The following is a 24,739-nucleotide window of genomic DNA, read 5'->3' as shown; positions in this document are numbered from 1 at the left end:
ACATCACATCAAATTTTTGGACATCTAAATAAAGCATTAAATATAGATGAACCAAAAAACTAATTGCACAGTTATGAAAGAAATCCTGAGACGAATCTTTTGAGCTTAATTAGTCCATGATTAGCCATAAGTGCTACAGTAACCAACATGTGCTAATGACGGATAATTAGGGTCAAAAGATTCGTCAAACGGTTTCTAGGCTAGCCGTGAAATTCGTTTTTTCATTCGTGTCCGAAAATCCCTTCCGACATTCGGTCAAACGTTCGATGTGATGTTTTTGTCAAAAAATTTTGGCAACTAAACACCACCTTAGATTTCAGCGAGTACATAATAAGATATATACAGATATATACAGTATATGCCAGTGGGGCGGTTCATAGTTAATTGCTTATGCATGAAAACAGATATTTTGTTAGCGACGACTCAAAAATAACAACGAACAGCGCCGAACGGATGTAATTGGTGAATGGTGCACCTGGAGCCAATAAAACTGCCAATGCACTGTATGAATACAGATTACAAACACTCAATTCGAGTATACCTTTCCCTTCTCGCTTTTTTTTTTTGTTTTCTGTATATGTAAATACAAACGTGAAAAGTGCTTCTGGCCCTTAGCCAGACACTCAGCTGCACGAATAATATACAGTTAAATAGCCTTGTGATATTCCTATGTCTATACCATTCTAACCTCAACTAAAATCAGGAGAAGTTCAAGGTCTTCATGTGAGCTCTGTACATTCATGATTTTATGGGACATGCTGCAAAAGCCCATGATGGACGTTCCATGAATTTATATGATTGCCCCCAAATCCCTCTTGTTGTTGCTCTTTTTATTTGTTGCTACTGTCCAGCAAGAACTGGGGGGCTAACTAAAGTTGCTTCCTCACCTTGCTATCTCTTGTCCATTATAATGAAGAATATACGAAGACAAAAATGCTATACAATAACATATACTATCCTTGTCTCCTTCAAGTATTTACTTGATTTCAGAAGTGCTCCTTATGGAATTCGAATTTTGTTGTGCATTTCCCGTTGAATTCGTGGCAAAGTTTGCTCAGTTCTTGTGCCAGGACTGGAGCTCCACAGTAGAATACACCTGTATGCAACACAAATAATTACTCAATCATATATAATGTGTCTAACCATATAGCTTAATTATTGACGAATAGGTACTTGGCCCGAGCTGGTAACTTGTTTACAGTTCTGTTCATTTACTACATAGTTGAAAGTGTGTGTAAGGCATGGAACTTCAAGTTTTCTCCTTTCTCATTTTTGATTATATATCACTGGAAGTTTTGCATTTTGTTAATGCATTACTCATTGCAAATAATAAGTTTAGTATAGATATATGCAGAGTTAGCTAGGCCTGAATGTCAATGACCAAAGGAAATCAAGATGAAGCATGTAAACTAACCTATCTTAGCATATGGATGCTTGGAGGCAATTTTAGAAAGGACCTTTTTCCAATTTGGTCTTGCAAAATGTGTTCGGACCTGCAAAGCAAGTGCACTAACAATTAAATGGAAGTAGAATTAGATGCACCTTGGACAAGGTAAATGTGGTTTCTTTTAACTTCGAATTCTTTATGGTAATAAACAATGAGGTAAAAATTTTAATATTCTGACAGAATGGCTTTACAGCATCCATGGAGCTGTTAAACGTCCTGTGAGTACTTACTCTTGTCCCAGAGACAATATCAACTCCATTCTTGGCATGGTTCAGGGCTTGGAGCATGGTGATGAGTGCTGACCTAGCATCCCCCTCTTCATAGACGCTTGTTAGGTAGTTGTGCATCTCAATAATATTCTAGAATGGATCAAAGGCAACCGTAACCACATGTTCACAAGGAAATGCATGGCAAATTTCTAAAGACAAATAAACTGCACTGGGGGAAAAAAAGGATAAATTGATCTATTTACCCTTTGATCCAAGTCAGCAATCTCATTCATGACCCCTTTGAACCAATCAAAAGAGCCTTGCTCCCGCGTCACCCAGTAAAAGTAAGCATTTGTGGTCTTTAAGATCTTTGGTTTTGAGGTAATTGTCATAAGTGTGCCCAGATCAATGTGTGGCTTATTCCGACCGATTGGTGGATAAAGATCAGTAGACGCATCCTGCAAATACAGAGAAATAGAGGACAGTGAAAAGGTAAAAAAAATGTTAATGGTTACTATACTATACAAAGAAGATACACATAGTACAAAAAGCAATATTTTATTTACTTGCAATAAGACAATGACAGACAACATACCTCTTCTTCCTCCATTTTGATGATGTTGTTCAGTAGATCTTTTAATATGCTAATAAACGGTGTTGCACCAATTCCTAATCCAACAAGTAATAAAACATCATACTTGCTGTAATCCTGAGCAGGAGAACCATACGGTCCATCAATCAGAAGCTTGGGTAAGCTGCATAGCCAGAAGACAATTATAAATGGTAGTGCCCACAAAGAACAAAATTAGCTGTGGTAAACATACGCAGTGTTCATACGTTTTCTTAGTTGTCTCATCAGCTCTAAGAAGGCCGCTTTTACCACCCACTGGAGGCTCACAAGCTGCGGCAAATACTCTCTTGAGTTCTCGTGTCCAGTCACCAAGTTGTCGAACATGAATGCTGAGGTAGTTGTCCCCAGGTGCTGAGGTAATTGAGAAGGGATGCCTACAAGAGACAATTAAGTGTTGATGATATATTACTTTCCCTGAGTTTACCTTTGGTAGATATGCAGTATACATGAAAATTAGATGTAACCTATCTTAGAAATACTATCCAGCGTACATAATTCAATTAAACTTTAGCTCGAAAAGTACCAAATACCATTCAAAGGGCGACACTGCTGGACATTGAACAAACATATATTGTCCACTCTTGTAACGGAACGTGGGAGGCTTGGACATTTGCAGCGTCAAAACATTACCTGGATATATAGCCACCTGCTAAGAAAGTCTACTGAATTAGTACAAGGCACAAACTATCAATGCTCAAGTTTCTAATGTCTTTGGATTGACCTTCAGTAGCCGGACAGAATAGCTGCCAGACCTGAAGAACCTTAGAATCCTCTCCCCTACATACAAGCACACTGGCACTGAAAGATACATCCATGTCTGCATTAAAATAAAAACATAAGAACATTAGATATTTGACTTATCTCAGACCAATGATTGAAGATAAATTCATAAATATCTCACCGTTCTTCTGTACCAAACATGAATAAGGTATAGACACTCCCCATGAACAATGAGAGCAATATAAACGATGATGAACAGATGATGAGAGTACCAAAAAGCATTGAAGCCAGTCAGTTTGTCAAATGGCCTTGGAAGCTTCACCAAACTACGGCGAAACCACCTGGTTGCTAAAGTAAAAGCAATTATCATGCATACAACCATGATTACCCCAGTGATGCCCTCCACTCCTTTGACCAATGTAAAATATGTTGGTTTTATTTCCCCAAAATACTGGCCCAAAGGAGCATACTTCTCATCTGATGACCTTATTAGTCGTGGAAAATCACATACAAGGTGGTTCCCTGCATGGAGTATTATACCAACCACAATTGCTGCTGCAATAGTCTGCCATTACAACAAAAACACAAGTTGATGTTAGTTTCTTCTTCAAGTTGGCCAAATTGGCAAGATTGTTAGATGTGTTGCATATATATATATACTTCTATTATAAGATTTCGACTTGTGTTATGACCTATTACTTGTGCTTGTATCTCAAATGCATCATCTATATATTCTAGAGTACTGGATTACCCCTTTTAGTTCCTTTATTCTGTTGTAGACATGTGGCAGATCAATGTCACATGTAGCAACCGTGTAACGCACAATAACAACTAAGAATTTTCAGGCTTCACAAGCACATGCTCCTGTACATGAACAGTTGATGCAAATGTACAGTCACGTATTTCAAGGTATAAATTCATTGATTTCAGATCACTGTACTAGATTGTATTTAAGCAGATAATTGAGGCAATGATAGACTACGTGCTAACCTTGTGGAAGTTAATGTTGTCATCAAAAGGTAATACCCGTGCAGCCCTTGTACTTCGCAACCAAGTAATGGTGTTACGGCACACTGGCAGGAGGATAATTGCCATATTTAGCTTCAGGGTTTCAGCAGCTCCTTTTGCAGTTGTGACACAGTATCCCATCACATCAAAGACATATCGGTTACGATACTGCATGAATTTCCAGGTGAACAGTCCAGCCATTATCCCAATCCACAAGGCAAGCACCCACAAACGTTTCCAGTTGTCCTCGAAATAGTAGCTTAAAGTGGTGCTTATTTTCCAGATTGGACTCTTCTTCCTTAGCCCTGTCAGGTTCTGGCTCAGTGCTTGGCTTGTGTAACTAAGGGCCTGACTATAGTTCATGTAGGTATCTTTCTGTAACAGAAGTGTCTCCAATTGCCATAGCTGTAACACAAACAAGCAATGTATTTTTCAGAAGTCATGTCATTTACATTTCATTGATGCAAAACTGTAAGCACATTGAGTTGATTTTAGGATAATATTCTATGAACAAAAGATAGACTGCTCTCTCAAAACTGCTCCTAAAGGTGTATACAATTATACGAAGGTCCATAAGCTCAGCCACTGGGCCATTATGCATCTGTAGTACTACACATGGAGAATAAAGTGTACATAGATTAAGACCGCCTAAATCAATTCTGTTTTTAAAAAGGAAAATTGGTCCCTTCCATTAGCTCAACAATTTGTCCTCCAGAAACACATAACCATGTCAACTACAGCACATCAATTTTCTCCATCCAATACATAGAAAAATCAAGATTATATAACTACAGGATTATGTGGCAATGGCGAAAAATAAAACGCTATATTATTTTCAAAGAACTTTGATGTGAAAAAGTTGTTCAGTCATGCCAGATGCAGCAGATTCTACTTGTGAATAGATGCCAACGCTTCTTATTAAGAAGATACCAAGTTACCAAACTTTTTTCAGATGTATATAATTCATAGTTCAATGATTTATTTGAGAAACCCGAATTTACAATCCATGTTTTAATATTAATGGAAAATGTGTCTTAAAAGTCCCCTAGTAAATATGCATACAAACTTTCTCAAGGTTGACCATTTCGATCATACAAGTATTAAATCAGTATTGACTCAATGACAAGGCGTAAGAAACAGTTTTATCAATTAATTATTATTGCTATCTGTTGAAAAAACATCACCTTATGAACATGCAAAGTTAATTTACTTGACTGGTGGGGGAATGCCTCAACTAAACCGATCAAGAAAGATCACGAGCCCTAGCCCATCACACGTGGACTCGCCCCCTATGGATAGGCCCTTAACCCATGCATAGACCCCTGCCCCGTACACGAGGCTCCACCCTCCATAGATTGATTCTTAATACATGTTAGAGGCCAACGGGGGAGTCCAACCCAGGACCTAGAGGTGCTGCTCAAGCACTTGTAACCGCTAGGCTACAGGCCCTTTTGTGCAAAGTTAATTTACTTTAAATACTATGAGGGGAAAAACGAGACGAGTTAACATTACACGCTAATCTAATGGGCACAATTGCGCAAAAATATGAATTCCCACCAAACTGAAGTTGTGGCTTTCTCACTGGTAGAAAAGGTGGGAGACTGGAAGTTGAATAACCTGAGAACTTAAAACCATAACAGATGAGGCCTAGCATGGATGCCATCACCAAAACTACTGGCCACATGGTTCAAATAAACACCCACGACCGACATCCCTAGTAGTTCACGAGTCCATGACACTTTGCACAACAACAACTGGATATAAGACATCAACCATAACCTTACACTGCTGCTCATGGAGGATTTCTTTGTGATTTTTCAGTTGCTCGATGAGGCCAACATAAGCCTCACGGCACACATCGAGAACACAATAAGATGGCAATGGACCACATCAGGGGAATACACTACAAGATTAGCTGATCAATTCCAGTTCGTTGGATCCATGCCATCAAACTCAGTGACGTGTGTGTGGAAGACTTGGGTGCCAGCAAAATGCAAATTCTTCACCTGGTTCCTACTACAAAACCGTGTATGGACTGTAGACTGGTTGCAGCAGCGACAATAGCCAAACGAATACTTCTTCCAATTATGCTTCCAGAACCTCAAAACTACACAGAACATATTCAAAGACTGCTTGCTGACACGACGTATCTAGCACAATGTGCTAAGTAGAATAAGAAGACCAAACCTAAATCTGGATGACCAACGAACTGAGCAAACATTGGAAGACTGGTAGACTGATGCGGTCAGAACAACGCCCAAAGTTCTCAAGAGTGGCGTCAAGTCACTAATCACCCTAGTCTCATGGGAAATCTAGAAAGAACGTAATAATAGGACTTTTAAGAAGGATGACACGCCAATCAACAGAATATTCAACTGCATCATAGAAGAAATTGGTCTCTGGCGTGAGGCCTTTCCTCCCTGACGCCAGGGCCATTGACAAGCAAGTGCGAGGTGGGCGACCGAATAGGGCCCCAAAATTCATGGGCCCCTACCTTGCATCCCTTGCATCCCTCAATCTAGTACTAAGCGATAGTTAGAAGTGGAAATGACAGTATCGTCGCAAGCGGCGAGTCCCATGTCACATCATTGCGACCTCTCATATTCATCTTGCATCATTGCGCCCTCTCGTATCCGTCTTGTGTCGTCGCCAACAACAGCAGGCCAACAACACGAACGAATCGTCCAGGTGATAGCTTCGTCGCGGCAACAACAGCTAATGTTTGTTATATTTTTGCAACAACAGCATGCACCGAGCGACTCGGGATCCGGCCGTCGAGGCCGGTGGAGGGTGACGGGGCCGCGCTGACAGAACTCGGGCGGCGGGCTGGAGCAGAGACGGACGTTGTGGCTTCCAAGATCACCAGATCAGCGTTGACTCGACGAAAAACGAGCCCCGCCGAGGAGATCGATCTACTCAGCGGTGCGACTTGACGAAGACATGCCGTCCAACAAGATCGATCATCTCATGACGACGACGAGGAACAACTTGCCGAAGGAGACCGAGAGCAATCTTTCTCGTGGCAAGAACAACCAAAGGAAAAAAAAGCAAGTCGGGTGGCCGCCGCCGGGAGCGAGATTGCCTCCCGGGGGCGACGGCAGCGGAAGCGATGAGCGGCGGCCTAGGTCGACCGCTCTGATACTATGTTGGATAGTAGAGGAGGGAGAGAATGATGCAAATATTGGATCTATTGTATTGAGCGTTAGGGGGCCGATATATATATATATGAGTACATGGGGAAGAGATAAGAAAGGATTACAGATATAGGAGGAGTCCACATAAATCAATCATATCCTAATATGACTCTAACTACCATATCTCTAACAAATTGTATTGAAGAATATATATTTAAGTTATCTATTTGATGAGTAAATTAGTTTTACTGGTCATTCATTAAAGGGCTCTAATTAGCATTTCGAACCAGAGCCCCTAATTTCTAGAGACGGCCCTGCCTAACGCCCAAGAAGGAAAGACGGCGACCATGTAACGTGACTCCGTACTTCTGAAGGTGCCATCTAGGAGCCACTTGTCCTTACTCGCCCCCCCCCCCCCCACCCCACCTCACCCCCTATACCTCTAAATCCTTGTGCATATTGCTTTTCCACTCCTTAATATAATATACACCCTGCTGGGGCTTCAAAAAAAATATCAAGTTTCCTAGACTAATTTGTATTTTTCTATTCTGCTTACAAGTTACTAGTCAGCTTGCCTACCCTTGCACCTGGGTAAGGCAGAGATGCACGACCAAGAGCAATGGAACCCATGATGGAACGTTTCTAGCATTGTAAATGATCCCCTTGTAAATGGTGTGGCAACAAGCTGTGGGCAGCAAGGATGGCATTGAATTAGGCAGGGGAACGAAGCAAGGCTGTTTCCAAACTGAAATGGATCATACATTGGTGTGAAACTAAGGGTGTTTTGAATCGTGTTGTGATGGAAAAATTGGCTGACTCGTGTGAGTGTATTGGACTAACGAGGGTCAGGTCGTAAAAATCTGTGCCCGCAAAACGATGGTTCAGATTGTTTGTATGCATGTGCTTGGGGTCAATCTTGGTCAACGACAAACCGAGATCAAATTTAGGGGGAGTTGTGGTCTAGCACGGTCGAGGACGTTGGGTGACAAGGTGGGACACGGGCACGTACGCAAAAACAGACATCGTGCGGAGGCGTTGGATATTTGCGAAGAAAAAAAATGGAAGAGTTGTGTAATGCATGGCTGCATACACATGCACGGCCATGTACTTGCATTGCTACGTTAATGCATGGATTTGCAAGATTAGCTAGTTAGTTGGTGCAAGAGAGCGGCTTGATTGGCTGGTCAACATGCACGTCAACATGCATGCACGAACTGATGCTAGCTAGCTTGCGGGCGGATGGCGAGCAACGGCAACATGGCGCACGCGGTTTGCGGCTCGGCGTGAGGAGGAAGCACGTCGCTAGCAAGTGGGCTAGGTGCAAGCGCGCGTACTCGCGGGCGGGAGCGGCAGTCGCTGGTGAATGGGCCCAGGGGGGCACCGCGGGAGCGCACGCACTCGCGCGACTGCATGAACCGAATCAGCGAGTGACGCGTGGCGGAATCCCTCTCTCGTGCGCGTGGGCCGGAGATGGCTGGGAGGTCGGATTTTCTGTGGCATCCGGATCCCCTGCGGCAGATCAGAAAAAGAGATGTGGCTCATTCTGAGGCCTTGATCTTGTATCCAACGGCGGTGAGGACTTGGAGTAGCCGCCAAGTTTCAAGGGTATTGTAGTCATTTTGCAATGGAGGATTAGCCCTATAAATAGGATAGGGATGGTTGCTTGAGAATCAACTTTGTGATGGAATGAAAAATGTTTTCGAGAGTGATTTGTTACTCTAGCTTGTGTTAGCTAGATGTGACAATAAATCTTATGAATTGTTTTTGTTAAGCTTGTGAACCAAGCTTTGTAAACTTCAAAAATGAAATTTGAAGTTTACTTGTGAAATGAAATTTTATTTACCGCATTTCAATTTTACGCTTTCCGCATTTAAATTCCTATCGATATTTCCTGCTCTGTTTTATTTTTGATATCTCCATTCCTGTCCTCCTATTTTTCACGGAGATATCTTTTTCGGAGTTTTGCGATCGAATTGGAATTTTGTTTTTTTCGGGGATAGTTACACTTTAGCTATATTCACCCCCCCCCCCCCTCCTCCTCTATAGCCTAATCTGATCTCACAATTGGTCTACATCTGCTCAACAACTTCGATATGAATGATGATGGGCAAGAAGTTTGTGGGGGTACCAGCATCATCTTTTTGCTGTGAATGATGCGTCCCTTTGCAAGTAGTTGGCCTTGACGCTGTGACGGGCAAATTTGTGTTTAGTTATAATAACAAGGTCGCTTTGCCGGTTGGGGGGCACCCATCACCAGAGCAATGTGACAGATAAAATAAAACTGCACCAAGTCAGCAATTCGGCTCTGCTGGTACTACCCCACTACGGCACTACCTTGCCAAAACAGACAGCTTCAGTCAACTATTCCTAATAAAGGTTTGGTGGAAGTAAATAGTGAGTGGTTTACTAGTACAGTGCATGAGTACTACAGATATAAGCGCATTGTGTTGGTGAGTGGTGACCGGTGACCGCATAGAAACTGTGGTGTTTTTCGGCAGAATGAACTCGTTTTTTATGCTCAAAATGGGTGGCATTGCAGTTACAGCAGGTCGTCAGTGAACTAACTCATTTTTACTGCAAGAACTTATTGCAGTTCACGGCATAAGTATAATGTACACCAACTTAAGAACATCGAGCTTACCTCGATGTAGCCGAGTCCTTCAGGATCAAGCTCCTCCATGATCAAAGCGGCGTACTCTTCTGCTTGCTCCTTAAGCCTCGACAGCTTATTGGCAGACGCGCTCAACATAATAATCTGGGTGTAGGAGTAGAAAGATGAAACACGAGCTGAGTCAACATGATCCAACATTTTCCAAACCTCAAGAAAGCAACCCAGAACAGCCAGAACCCTGTCACCTTTCCCACTCAACTTGCTCCTCAACGCTGCTAGTGACATCAGTGACAGGCAAAATTTTAGCGAATCATTTTAGAAAAGCTACTTTATACCTCATCTTGTCAACGCACCGTTTGAGCTGATCAGAGAGCATAAGTGGCTTGACAGAAATGCCCCTCACCTACTGCTGCTTCGTAACGCTTCTGCAAGACAGCCCAGAGGATTACCCAAACTGCCCTCTCACGTTCTAGAAAGGGTGCCCTTTTCGGCTTTTCCTAAAAGCCAAATAAACGAGTGTCTCAAAACTGGCAGGTAGAAGTTGGTGTCGCCACAATGCTTTCCCCGCCGGTTTCGCTCACCGACTCCGATTGGAAGCCAAGCATTTTTCTTTCCCGTACCTTTGTACCGCATGCCTCTCCCCTTTCCCCCGAGTAGTACGCTTCTAATCTAAAATGTCCTCTCTTATCGGATTGTTACTGGTTGATTAAGAACTGTCCATCTCTCTAAACATAATTAACAAGTGATCCTATCCGGTACGGTTGCGACCTGCGACTTAGGTGTGTGCATATTTTGGAGAAAAAACAAATGTTGGTGTGGCCGGGGTAAGAAAATCGACAGCTCAATGGACCAAATATATAATTCCGGTTGTCAAAACGAGGCCTAAATTATTCGTTTTGGTATACTGAAGTAGCAAATTTAAAAAAAGAAAGAGAAAAAGGCCAAGGAATAACTCCTACTGCTGGACCACCAAGCAAATGAACAGCATAGACATGGGCGGGTGCATTTTGTTTCCTCACCTCTTTCACCTCCGCCTCCGTAATCCGGCCGTCCGCATTCTTATCCACCCTGATAAAAAAAATGCCGGCGAAAATCGCCACAAAATTTAGTAGAGTTGATGTTGTTTATTTAACAGTAATAACGGCGAATTGCGGAGACAGTGGATTGGGTATTTGGGTATCTAGTTACATTTCGAAGAAGATTTGGAGACGGGAGTCGAAGCTGTTATCGGTGATCTGCTGCCAGATCTCCCGGAGCTCCTCCTTGTTAATCGTGTCCACCTTCATCCGTCGTCGCCGGCTCAGCGTGTCGAACAGCTCGAGCGCGAACTCCTTCGACTCCGTCATCCCTGCACGACCATGTCGCAAATGCTGCATGAGAAAAACAATTGGGTGGGGGTGAAGATGGTGGGGGGCAATCGTGGGTAGGAATACCAATGCATTCGGCGAAGTCGGAGCGGGAGAGGTAGCCGTCGCGGGCGAGGCGGTCGAAGTTGGCCTGCACCTCCATCCAGGCGTTGTTGGCCTTGTTGCTGCTGATGAAGCGGAGGCCGCGGAGCGCCTTGTGCGCGCCGGAGCGGGTGCGGTCGAGCTGCGCGCGCTGCCGGCGCGCGGCGCGGGCGGCGAGCGCGGACTCGAGGCCCGACGGGTGCTGCTGCCCGGGCGGCGCCTCGCTGCGGCTGTGGCTGCGGCCGAACCGCTTGGTCAGGTCCTGCGAGAACTGCCGCGCGCGGGCCATGGCCTCCGCCTTGAGCTCCTGCGAGAACTGCAGCAGCCGGTGCGACGAGCTCCTCCGGATCGACGGCGACCGCGACCGCGACGACGACGACGACGCGCCGCCCGCGAGCTCCCCGCGCGCCGATGCCAGCCTCGGCGCCGCGGACCCCGACGCCGCCGCCGCCGCCGCCGCCGCGGGCTCGACGCTCCGCAGCACAATGGTGTCGTCGTCCTGCAGGTCGAGCGTGACCTCGACCAGCTCCTCCCCGTCGTCCGACCCGCGCGGCGAGGAGCCCGTGCTGAGCGACCGCGGCGTCGTCCCCGCCGAGCCCCATCGCTGGTGGCCCGCGGAGGCGCCGCCCATCATCGCCGCACCACCAACCCAGCTACCCACGGCCCGCCGCGCCGCCTCCCCTCTCCAGCTCGCGAGATGGCCCCAACGCTCGCCGCGCCGCCCGCTGGGCTGGAAACGCTGGATGGATGTGGAATCTCTGGGGAAAGGCGCCCGCGACGCGTCCGAGCGGGAGCGGAGCCGAGGAAAGAGGAAGAGCAGCGGGAGAGCAAATATATGCGGGGAGGGTGAAGGAAGGATAGGTCGACCAAAAGCACAAACAAATACAATAATTAACAAAAGTGAGTCGAGTTAAGTTGAGTACGATTAGCTTAAGTACTGGGATTAGCCTCGCACAATAAACTAGTGGGGAGGAAGAAAAGAAGAGGGAAGTCGTGTGCCGGAGAAAATGACAATCGCCCTTTTTTTTTTCGCTTTTCTCATTTTCTGTTTCGTTTTGTTCGTATAACCATGGCTTTCATCGTTTCGAACACGTTTTTAGAAACAAAAAATAATTTACAGATAAAATTTTTATATATATTTACAGAGCGATTTAAAAGCGAAAGTTATAAAAAAACACAATGAAAACATATAAAATAATGTCCAAAGTTAAGTTTTAAAATTTAAATTTTAGTTTATAAACAGTTACATGTACGAAACGATGGGAGCCCATGTCATTTGCGTAAAGACATCTCTTGATCGATCCAAGGTTAATCTATAACTAATGCAAAAAAGAATATTTAGTTACATTAAAGCTAGCTATAAATTACTCACTGACCAGCGTGTATTCATCTTCTATCTAATGGTATTTTTATATTTTATAGATGTATTATAGTCACAATAGATGTTTTCGTGTTAATTACACAGCGAGTTAAACTCAAGTCCTTCAGGTGAGCTTTTACGGTATAACATACAAACAACATATATGTAATGGCACAATAGAAGCATGTTAAAAGATTACAAGTATTATAGTATATAATCTTGTATTCATTTCAATTCAATAGTAACTTAACTTTATTGTGCATGAATATGGGAGCTCCTCTCCTGTGCTCTACTTCTCAGCTGCTCATGTTTGCTTGGTATCTTGAGCCTAGCCTTATGTCGAGTTTAAAAAAATCCTCATGAAAACTATACTCCTTAAAAATAAACAACAATAAAAGGGTATGAATCTGCCATCGCCACCAAGATAACCACCTAATTATTTGTAAACTAAACCATATTACCATAAACTAGTAAAGGCCATATTTTTTGAACTAAAATAGAAAACAAAAGCTAGGTGGTAGCAAAATTGTATAAACCAAACGAGGAAAACATATATTGAGAAAATATTATTGTTGAATAATATTGTTTAGATAAAGAATGTGTCATGAATATTGAATAATATAGATATTTTCTAATAATTTTCTTCATCATTTACCAAAATCAACTATGTAAATTAGTGGCTAACAATGATCTCCTGATTAGACAATGGGCATAATTTTGGTTTGTTTTTGGACTTAGAGCATTTGATAGGTTCACATTTTAAATTTCACATAGACATTTAACTCACAACATATATACAAAGAAAAATTTATCCATTCAAATTTATGATGTAATCTAATTTATTCAGGAGATCGAATCAACCTATACAATTGGATTATTTTGACTAACAGAATATAGTGGACTATATTATACCATAAAAGTTCTCTTTCGATTGTTTTTGCGAATTGCGATTGAATGTGTGCTGAGGTTCATGCTAGGCACTAGATATGAGTCGAGATTCGTGCGCTGCAGGGGTAACAAAAATCACATGTGTGTGTGGAGGCTCGATCCGTGACCCAACAACAGTGCGCGCTTGTTTCTTTCAATGAGCTACCACCAGAATTCACAAAAACGTGATTATCTTGACAAACCGTGCGGTTTAACGTCTAAAACCATGATGATTTTTTTTGAATTTTAAGTTTTGTATTCGCACAATTTTTTAGCGATTATTGTTGATTATCGTCACTCAGTTCAGGACCGGTTTCGGTCCACTCCGCGGTAAATGAAACATTGGCTACAACAACACGAGTTATGTGATTATTGCAACTTATGTCTAAGTTATATTATATTCTAACTATACATTTATTTCCGTGAGATTTTCTTTCGAAAGTATTATAGCTAGTCAATGTAAGTTATAAAGCATGTGAAATTAAAATACTCTCACTACGTTGCGAAACATAGATAATAAAAAATAAAATTATAGTACCAGACAATGCTTAAAACACAATTAGTACATTTTTGTGAGAAAAAACGGATTGTTTTTCTAAAGCTAGCTACAACTTAGGCCACCAACTTCCCATATACAAAAACCTATTGAATTATTTGAAACTACACTTATTTTCCAAATCAATTAATTGGTTAGACTAGTCGTCAACAGTGTGTTGCACATGCCATTATTACCGGTCGATAATGTAAATATCAAAATTGTAACATTATGGTAAATATGTTCGTTGCCTAGCTAGTTGTTTAGTTAAAACTTAAAAGAAGAGCTCATATCAATTATAACTTGCTAGGAGTAATTATTATTTTTGAATTAAAAAACTAAATCATAAATACCAAACTAAGAGTCCAATACGTGTACAATATTATATTTATTTGTTATGACTTTCTTATTTGTATTAAATTAAATCCCTGTAATTTCCTATTGCATGATTTATTTAAAACAGACTTTCGATACAATCTAAGGTCACAATAATACAGTCCATCAAATCAACAGCTAGACCTTCTATGGTTAACGTTAAGTGGAAGCTCACTCAGAGTATCTAATTAGCAATTATAATATATAGTACTAAACAACGCTCAACACAACTAGATATTTTTCATATTAATACAGGAGCCAATTCTTCAGATTATAGATTTTCGTTTTGAAGAGAATCTCCGGCTCTAGCTCCTAATTAATAAACAACCATTGGCATAAGTTCTGTCTATCCACCCCTCTCCTTGTATAAACCAATACAATTTAGTTAATACACGCCCTGTCTTTTTCAACTATACAAAGTACTACTATAATTTTCGTATAAAAACAATAATACAATGTGGGTAGTGCAAGCGTAGAAGGCAATAAGTGCGTATATTTTGTGGTGCAGCTTCGGCTAGCTAGCTTGGTCATTGGGGGCACATATATAAACATTAAACAAACACTTGTGTCGATGTAACCGCGTCAACTGCTGCTCGTTGGCGCTGCGTCGTTGGGGGAGCCGGTTGTGTACGTACTTCTGTGATCTCTAGCTGCATGGAAAGTTCACAGACATTCTTAGCAATTAGCATAAAACCCATTGGCTCGCTCCTCCAGTGGGAATCCTTTTTCCTCAAGAGAACTCCACTGTGTGTGATGTGTGCCACTTCACCTACCAACAACCAGACGAACGATCGATCGAATCGAATACATTGGTAGATGAGTAGTGTACGTATGATCTTGGGGAGCATTACGTGTGTGCTCGTGTACTGGACGATACATTATTATCAATGCAGCATCATACATATCCTGTCGCAAAGAGCAAGGAAGCCGTCGTCACTAGGAGGAGAGTTATTTGGCTCGAAAGGCAAGGAACGAACGATTTAATGTACGTGCGTGCGTGTTTAAGCTAGCTAGCTTGCAGTGTCGTCGATCTGCGTTTGAGACGCATGCATGAGAGCGAAAAGACATGGCACCACACCCTGTTTAGGGCAGCTAGCTAGCTCGATCGGTTTGTCTCATGCACACACGTGCATATCGATCCTAGCTACCTCCTCGATCATCAGTGTTCGTACGTATGCTAAAGCTTAGCTGATGGAGTTAATTAGCTTTTTGGCTTCTAGATGGATCGACCAGTAGTACGTCTTCGATCGTGTCAATTGCTAAGCCATATATATATGTATATATGCATCTTTTCATGGGATTGATAGATCTCGGTGGATGGGCAAATTAGGCGTGGATTGTTTACGGCATATTGCAAACGAAAAATAATATGTAATAAAAATTTTATATATGTGTTCTTAGCTATGTAAAAACAAAAACTAAAAATAAATTATGGTTAAAAATCTAATAACTAACTTTAAATTTAAAATTAAAATTTTAACATTTAAGTATAAATAAAAATACGATGATATTTTAAAAAAACGAATACGGCACGGTTAGTAAAGCGAGAGTTAGCTCGCAGACGTACGTGGTTCGACACGTTTAGTTCGATGATCGATCAACAACCAGTTTTGCAATATGCGGAGTGATTAAATTAATGAGTTGATTGCTAATTAAGCTGACAATGATGCAAACAGTGTTACATCGGCGCTCATGCGTGCAGTGCACCGATCGTGTATAAGTATCCCTTTCCCAAGCCGTACGTAGCTGGAGAACAGCACGTACGGTGCGAATTTCCAAATTGTGCTTGCATGCGTACGTGACAAAAAGAAAAATGCTGGTTCATATAATCATATTTGACTACATCCATGTGCCTATTAAAATTGAGATGGATTGTAGAACCAAAAAATTGTCAAATGCGCATACATATGTTAGGTGAAGTTGCTTTCACCGTTTCACGTACGTGCCGAGAAATTTTTATCTTTTTCTCCGTGCGACGAACTCGTCCAAAACTGAAACGGTTTTCTATTGAAGAAATGCATGTCACATTGTCGTCAGTACTCTGCTCAACGCCTCAACTAAACTGTTCAAAGCACGGGGGGCATTGGCCACTTAAAGTATGATAAGCTGACTTTATAAGGGATTTTCTCATTTTAATTCTGGCATTTGCTAACAAGTACCAGCAGATTTTTAGCCAATTTGTTCCGGCATCACATTGAACCAATCCAATCAGTTGCAGAGTTGGTATCAAACAACGGGCGCAACAATAACTAATTCTCGCTGAAAATCAGCGGGCACGGGCTAGCATATGGTAAACCGCTAGTTTCCTCCGGATTTATGAGTTCAATTAGGTTAACTGCTCAGCTTCACATCTAGTGGAAACCCAAAAAGAATGGAAGAATAAAATCCCAACCGATTCCCGGGGGGAAAAAAAATAAATTGGAACCGTAACCTACTCCAAACCTTAAAGCCATCTCTAAATCGAGAGAAAAATCCAAATGCAAACGACAGTCTTGTCTCCGGCCGAAAGGGAGACGAAGCAGCTGGACCATGCCCCCGTTGCTATGCGACAGTGCAACAGCAAGAAATCCAAGCAGGGTGAATGATTGATTGATCTGGACCTTGGAATCTCCTCAGGTGTGATGGTGTGGTACTGTGGTGTCATTTGTCCCTGTGTTCTTCAGGTTAGCAATCACAGCCTTGTGCAGGAGCGTACTTCACCGAATTGTTGTCGTGCAAGAACAGATCGGAGTAATCCTAAAGAGCAAAATTATGTATTGCTATTTATTTATTAAAAATTAATACATCTGTTTCGAAATATACTCTTCTCTTTTAAAATATAAACATTTCTTGTGTTCCAAAATGTACTCTTCTTTTTTAAATATAACCATTTTACGATTAAAATATTATCAAAAAACATTTCTGATGCTATTCGCAATAACATTTATCCCATCAATCACCCTGCATTCAAACTCTTCTCATTTTATCCATTTCTGCCATCTCACTCGTATTCATTCCTCATTTATTAATAGGCATAATAATCTTTGTTGCTCAACCTTAATCTCTATAAAAAAAATTAAAAACATGTTAGGATAGATATAGTAAGTATTTTTTTAGATTATTTAGCAGAGATTAAGGTTGCAAACAACTAATTCTAGTGCCCCATGATAAATGAAAAATGGGTGGGTGTGGAATGATATGTGGGAATAAAAATAGGGAAAATTTTAAATAAGAAGTGGTTGATGGAATACACAGTATTATGGATACGGCTATAAATGTTTATATTATGGTATAAGATTTAAATTATAGAAAGACTTATATTTTAAAATGGAGGGAGCAATACGAGTTCTTTTTCTTCCCTAACAAGACAGTATTTGAAATAAATTACTCATTGATTCATTTGTGGTTGATATTATTAAATTAAATTACATAAATTAATAATAAAGATAACAAATACTTTCTCCATCCAAAATACACTAACTTATCTAACTATCTGCATGCTAAGACACATAGCTAAATATAGTTATATTTTAGGACGGGTTACGAAGCTCAGAACAATGGCCCAAACAAATAATAATTCATAATAGTGATTCATTGGATAAAGCTAAAAACAGCGGAGAAAGCAGTAGCAGCCGACGCGAGCTAATCTGGTCACTCCAGCTGCAATGCAATGGCTGGGGCGCACCTTGTGTGATGGCCAAGAGTGACACCGGGAGGGAGGCATGGCGAGCGCGCGAGGGGGTAGCAAAGCAAGCGTTTTTTTTCTCTTTTGCATCTGCGGCTCGGAAACCGGCGACACCTGGTGCTCATTCAGGCGGCCCTCCGCCTGCTTGACAACCCAGGGATTTTACGTGACTAAAAGCTCGGCATCACATGATCGTCTTTGTACGCAAAGGGTGTGCCTGCCATGAGCTCGTATAGTACCAGTACTACTACCCATCGTCGACCTGATATCAGCTCGATATAAAAGGGACATTATTTGGTATTAGTGGCCACAGCATTACGGGGCCTTTAAAATGAGTGATTGGTCTGCAGCTAGTTGACTGGTAGAGGTAGCAATTTCATCATTAGAGTACTGCACAAGAACAGGAATGGCAATGCATGCGCGTTTGACTTGCAGTTGCAGGGCAGTAGTACACTAGTACTAGAAACAATAGCACAGTACTAGTATCTTCTAAGCCTGGAGTCAGCTCAAGAATAGAACTGCACCAGGCAGATGGTAATTACTCTCATACAGCCCTATCTTTGGGTTATTTAGTAGCATAAGTGAAACTGCTAATTAATAATTTTTGGTTAAAAATTTATATATGTGTTCTTAACAATCAGATAAGCAAAAGCTAAAAATAAACTATGAAAAAATTTTCAAAATCAACTCTAAACTTAAATTTTAAAATTTATATTTTAGGTTATAAGTCTAAATATAAGAAAAAGATGGTGTCCTCTCCCAGAGCTGCTTCGGAAGGAATACATGCATGTTACCAGGCACAGGCAGAATTATAACTATGCTGAGCAGATTATACTATTCCCCCGTTTCATATTATAATAATATGATTTCTAGTCTCGTCTAGATTTATATATATATGCTAATAAATTTAGACACAGATACAAAATATCAAATCTAAAAAGTCTTATAATATAGAATTGATGGAGAAGGAACGCAGTGTAATTTGTAGGTTGGGTCGGCACTGGAAAAACTGAAAACCTGCTCATCTCTCCGTCACGTGGCTCAGTACTACTTCTTACACTCCAAAATAAATTTATTTTTTATTCTTAGATATATAATATTTGACTCTTCGTTTTATTTAAAATTTTTTATGATTAATATTTTTTATTATTATTAGATGATAAAATATAAATAGTATTTTACGCGTAACTAATTTTTTTGAGCTTTTTAATAATTTTTTAATAAAACAAATGGTCAAACGCTGGACACAAAAACCAAAAACTGAAAAAAAAAATTCTAGGATAGAGGTTATATCGATACTGCGTACTATGAATACTAGTTTTCCTCTCCATGTATAACAACAATCAAAATGGATGTTTTTGAGTAAAAGTACGGGGAAAGAATGATCAAGTTGGCTATCAGACGATCAGAAAAGCCAAAGGGAGTGATGAACAAAGCAAAATCTGCAATTGACTAAGCTGGCGTACATGTTTTTAGTCCGACTTGCAACGGAAGTAGGAGACCATGAATAAAGCTAAATATTCATTGTAAACTCGATTGCAACGCAATATGTTAGGTCCTCATACGTTACGATCCTACGTACATTCCTGAAAAGTTGACTTTTTCTGAGGGCAGGTAATGATCTGAGAGAGTGGATTCTGTCATACTATTTGACATTGTAATAAGTCTCTGGAGCACGGCAAACTTCTTTCAAAGAGATGAATACTTGTTCCAATTTCTTTTGTACGATTTGAATGAAGTCTAAGAAGGAAAAACAAAAGGCAAACATGGTTGAAAGGTGAGGAAAAAATAAAAAAGGTGATACCTGTTGTCAATAGAGTATAATTGCTTTGGAAGGGAGCTATGGCTTACTTGCACATGAAGGAGCATTTCCCCCCCATGAAAAGATCTCCTTGACAGCCAATCTAACAACATAAATGTTTCATAGAAATACAACCTGCATTATTTTTCTAATAATGAAAGGGTACATTTTCAAATTATAAATGCATTCCCTGTGGATTACTTTGACGAGTTTTGCATGTCACTTTCTACATGATCTCACGATTTCCCCTTAGTTTCAGGGACCCTTATTAGTCAATAAAACGAATAGGCTACCTGCCCCTCTTCTCATCCAGCCTTTTCAGGAACGACCTGCCCTAAAGAAACAATTAAAAAAAATACATCTAGTTGGAGCTTTGCAAAGATCAGAATTTGACAAAGCATGCATGACTTCAAAGGCCAAGTCCAATATTAAGCGATCGCAATCCAACAACGTAAGGTAGAAGGGAGAAGAAGATCAACCACCCTCGAGTAAGAAAATGAAACGTTACAGCGAATGTCTAAAGGAGATGATACCTGGTTCTGGTTCTCCCTGAGATGTCATCGACCTAGCTACCACCTAACACTGGACTAACCCCAGATGTTCAGTGAACTCATTTGTGTCAATGTTTCTCTCTGGTGATGGAGATGGCCAAGGATAAGGCCGGAGTGGACCATGCATGAAGGATTGAAAATGTACAATAAATGAATAAATCACATGGTTGATTTGCAATGCATTTAACAAGGCCACAACACAAGGGCCATGTAGAAGCATGAAGAAAGAGGTATCAACTTGATGAAGAGAGCACCATGAAAAAAGAGCTGAAAGGCACGGAGAGAAACTGCACCATGAAAAAGGCATGGAGAAACTGTACCATCAAAATATCGAATTAACAGCAACATTCGAAGCAAGAACTGCAAAAAAATGTGTGGAACATATCGCTGCAATGCTCGAACGTTTGAGCTGTGCTTCTAGAGGGAAGGTGATGCAACGAGGGCACCAACTATTAGGTCGCAAATTGCAGAGTCAGGAGCAAAAAGGTCAAATCTCTCTTTCTCAAGCCTCTCGAGTAGACGTGCTCGGATGAGCATGACCATTATTTATCCAGAGATGGCCACCAATCTTAAAGGACTCCTATGACAAGCAGGCTGCTTTTGCACCAAGAGATCATATTAAGCTTCCACGAGTGATTGTAAGCTTGGGTTGGTATGTTAAATGAAAAATGATTCGGTGGTGACACTTTCTGCAGATTGAAACAGATACCATTCCCTGCAGGTGATTGAAAGTTTCAAAATGTATCTTTCAATAGAAAAAAAGTTTTGCATACTCATTTTTTCGCTTTTGCTTATGCTAGCAAAATTTAAAATTTAAATCTTAAATTTAGAGTTGATTTTGAGATTTTTAAATGTTACAAGCATACAATATCCAAAAGGTAAGAGAAAATCTAAAAATTGCTATTGACAAACATCTAAGTCTAAGAAATGCCATTAATGAGTGCGAGTTCTAGAAAATGACACCGTACAAACGAATTGTTTGAGAAATAACATCGCCGTTAGGGTTCCGTCCATTTCTACCGTTAAATACATTGTGCACACTATAGAACTTAACGGAGAAATGCTGATGGAACCCATGATATTTCTTAGACAAATTCGTTTATACGATGACATTTTATAGAACTTATACTTGTCGATAACAGTTCTTAGAATTAAATGTTTATCAGTGGCATTTGTTTGATTTTCTCAAAAGGTACCTATCCCTGTTATGATGCTACTATAGATATACTAAGACGGTGCTTAAAATACCTAAGATTAAATGATCGAAGGGATTATTTAATTTTCGTGATAGATATTTGAGGGTATAAACAAATGATTTAACTACTTTAAAATTAAAATTTTGCTCTAATAAAACCATATGAGAAACTTGTATATAATTTTTTTACGAAACACACGGTTTTGATGTTTGAAAAACTTACCTCCAAAAAAATAAAATTCCGCTTTGGGAAACTCACATTTTTTGGATTTTGCTCATGTTTGTAATTTAAAATTTGAATTTTCAACCTTAAATTTAGAGTTGATTTTGAGGGGTTTTTTATCGTAGTTTATTTTTTAGCATTGGATTTTAGATTACTATGAATACGTATATGAAAGTTTTATTCGTCAATTATTTTTTTTACAAATATGCCATTTGGTCTTTTCTTTGAAAAAGCAAAAAATGACCCCTAAAAGCAGCCAACGTTTTTTTGGGGGAGGGGACAACTTTGCAAAACTGACCCAAGGAATATCTACAACATTCAAATGCTTTGCCGAACTTCTCGATGTCATCAGCTACTAGATCCTTCACGAATGTTCTCTGCAAGATTTCCCCTACTGCGAAGCGTGAACTTTGTGTCGTTCACCTACTGATGTCTCCGTCATAAAACTGCAAGTTCATAGAAGTCCCAACTGAAAACATCCCAGCACTATGTGAGAACTTGTATCTAAGCAGTGCGGTGTGAACAACGGAGCTTTCAGAAGCAGCACTTCGCAGTATCTAACAGCGAACTGGTTCCACGTCCACACCGTGTCAAAAAGACAAGTGTCAAAGGGGGGCAATTATGTTTTTACAGACGGCAAGATATACTACAAGAATGTAGCATCGTGTAATATGTCTTGATCAAAAACAAAGGAAATAACACCATATCTTACCAGGGTGCATGATAGGGCTAGAGGGGCACGACACGAATAAAGCGAGCAGAGAATTTCATCCAAAGTTCACACTATCTTCGGTCCGGTTCAGACATTAATAGGGTCCCTTTTCTGTAACCTGTAAAGAAGATGAAAAGGTTGAGTTTTCAGAAATGCATTGTCGATAATGCAACGATGCGCTGCTACTTTATTCTCTCAGTTGATAAATACTGCTATACTAGTGCAATCCAGCGAAGAGAAACTAGAGATACAAAGCGCACCAGGTGCATGGCTTTGGTTGCTCCAATCAACATATTTTGTTCACACTTGCATGGAGGCCAAAGTGATGTGAGGATTTGCTGTGCATTTCGTTATAAACTTGAAAAGGGAACCAACACAATCTTTGCGCAGAAGTAAATTCCTTGAACAAGAATATATGTCTTTGCTTTCTTCTTATTCTGTTCAGAAAAAAAAAATCTCTATCTAGGCCAAGTGACCAACACCAAAAAGTTTGCCTACAATTTCTCTACACACTATTGCATTGTGACTTCTATCCTTACAGATTACAAATCATTGGCCAGAGCACATACCTTCAGAAATGTCTTGAGTGCAATTTTGATTTGAAGCAAACAGGAATCGGATAAAAACATTTTATTAGTTAGTCATGAAAGCTAGCCAGTGCACTGGTAAGCCCATATAACATGCATTAGAAACATATTGCCTGTTTTCTGGATAAGCTTTCTCTTTCTATATCGTTCTTTTAGTATATTGGAGTCTTCCTTAGCAGAATTTGAAGTTCAGCACAAAATATATCTGAACTCTGTAATACAACTATAAACACTTCATAAGGATAAAAAAGATGGCCCTCAATGAAAAAGATATATCTCCAGAAGACATGATGAAAGGTAAAAGCCAAAATGGACAATATGAATAATTAACTTGAGATTTAGAGGATTGAAGCATTAAAACTACCCATTTGAATCGATAAAAATGTACTCCCTCTAGTTTTTAATAGGGTTAATTCCCTGTATGCCCCTGTAATTTCCTCCAATCCCTTCTGCGTCCCTGAGATTTGCTTGATCTCTTATATACCCTTGAGTTATTATTTAAATCTCTTACATGCCCATTCTATTAGTTGACCGTTAGTTTGACCGTTAATTATTATAGAAATGACTTTAGTGTCCTCGGTATATTGCTAAAAGCTAGAAATGTTTGATGTGTAAATTATTTGGGTTGTGAATAACAATAAGAGATAAATTACTAAATATTTTTTAAAAAATAAACATAATTTCATTAACAATTTAAAAATATCTATTTGAAACAAATCAAGCTTCTCATCAAATTTGAAAATTACTTTTCAACGAATATGCAGTGAAAAAAGATTCATTTAAAAAACAAAGGGGACAAAATTATTTCATCACAAACTAAAAAACATATTTAAAATTAATGTGTGGATTTAATCATATTTTTAAAAAATATTTTTCTAAAAAAATAAGTTCTATTTTTAAGTTTAGCATTAACTGATTATGTCCTTTTATTTTAGTATAAGTTATTCTTTGCGCATGAAAATGTATCGAGTAGGTAGCACATTTGTATAGGAGGGATAATATAGTCATTTTAAAAATATTTAATGGTCAACTAACGGAAATGGTATAGAGAGAATTAAAATAAAATCTCAAGGGTATACAAGGGATGAGGTAAAATTCAGGGGTACACAAGGGATTGAGGAAAGTTTCAGAGGCATGTAAGGAATTTTTCCTTTTTAATAGATGACGTCATTGATTTTTTAGATACACATTTGATCATGCCTTATTCAAAAAATTTGTGGAAATATGTAAAAATACTAGTCATGGTTAAAGTACCTTTAATAATAAACCAAATCACAATAAAATATATAATAATTACATAACTTTTTAATAAGATAAATGGTAAAACACATGTTTAAAAGTCAACGACGGTATTTATTAAAAACCAGAGGGAGCAGTTTGCTACACCAATTTGCATGAATGGCAAGAAACATAAATCAGAAGACATAAAATTTATGAGGGGTGATGTATTAGGCAATGAACTTACTGTAATCGAGCTGGAAGGTATCATGCTCCTTTAAGCGGGGAACTTGGCTGTCAACCCTAAAGGAATTTTCTGTGCACTATTATTTTCCTTTCTTCTACAAATCAAAGCACTGTAGAAGTATATGCATTTCGAAGCA

General features: G+C 40.0%; 1 protein-coding gene across 1 annotated transcript; it reads right to left on the bottom strand.

Annotated features, from left to right (window-relative positions):
- Positions 1-452: 452 nt before the first annotated feature.
- Positions 453-11,994, bottom strand: LOC102702715 (respiratory burst oxidase homolog protein A-like). Its single transcript, XM_006646232.3, has 14 exons — positions 11,194-11,994; positions 10,949-11,108; positions 10,780-10,828; positions 9,791-9,904; positions 3,998-4,420; positions 3,189-3,572; positions 3,009-3,104; positions 2,818-2,933; positions 2,494-2,661; positions 2,252-2,411; positions 1,920-2,114; positions 1,678-1,806; positions 1,415-1,493; positions 453-1,096 (listed from the first exon to the last, which is right to left on the bottom strand). The coding sequence occupies exons 1-14, from the start codon at positions 11,840-11,842 to the stop codon at positions 987-989; spliced, it is 2,832 nt and encodes a 943-aa protein (XP_006646295.3). The 5' UTR covers positions 11,843-11,994; the 3' UTR covers positions 453-986.
- Positions 11,995-24,739: the final 12,745 nt, after the last annotated feature.

This window comes from Oryza brachyantha, chromosome 1 (genome assembly GCF_000231095.2).
Source record: "Oryza brachyantha chromosome 1, ObraRS2, whole genome shotgun sequence".
Lineage (NCBI taxonomy): Eukaryota > Viridiplantae > Streptophyta > Magnoliopsida > Poales > Poaceae > Oryza > Oryza brachyantha.
This window is presented reverse-complemented; position numbering and strand designations above follow the sequence as displayed.

Excerpts from the sequence above, each read along its gene's own strand:
- LOC102702715 (XM_006646232.3), bottom strand. The coding sequence starts at position 11,842 with ATGATGGGCGGCGCCTCCGCGGGCCACCAGCGATGGGGCTCGGCGGGG. Across the intron at positions 9,905-10,779 it reads CGGAGGCGGAGGTGAAAGAG|ATTATTATGTTGAGCGCGTC; the intron begins GTGAGGAAACAA and ends TCCTACACCCAG. Across the intron at positions 2,412-2,493 it reads GATGAGACAACTAAGAAAAC|CTTACCCAAGCTTCTGATTG; the intron begins GTATGAACACTG and ends CTGGCTATGCAG.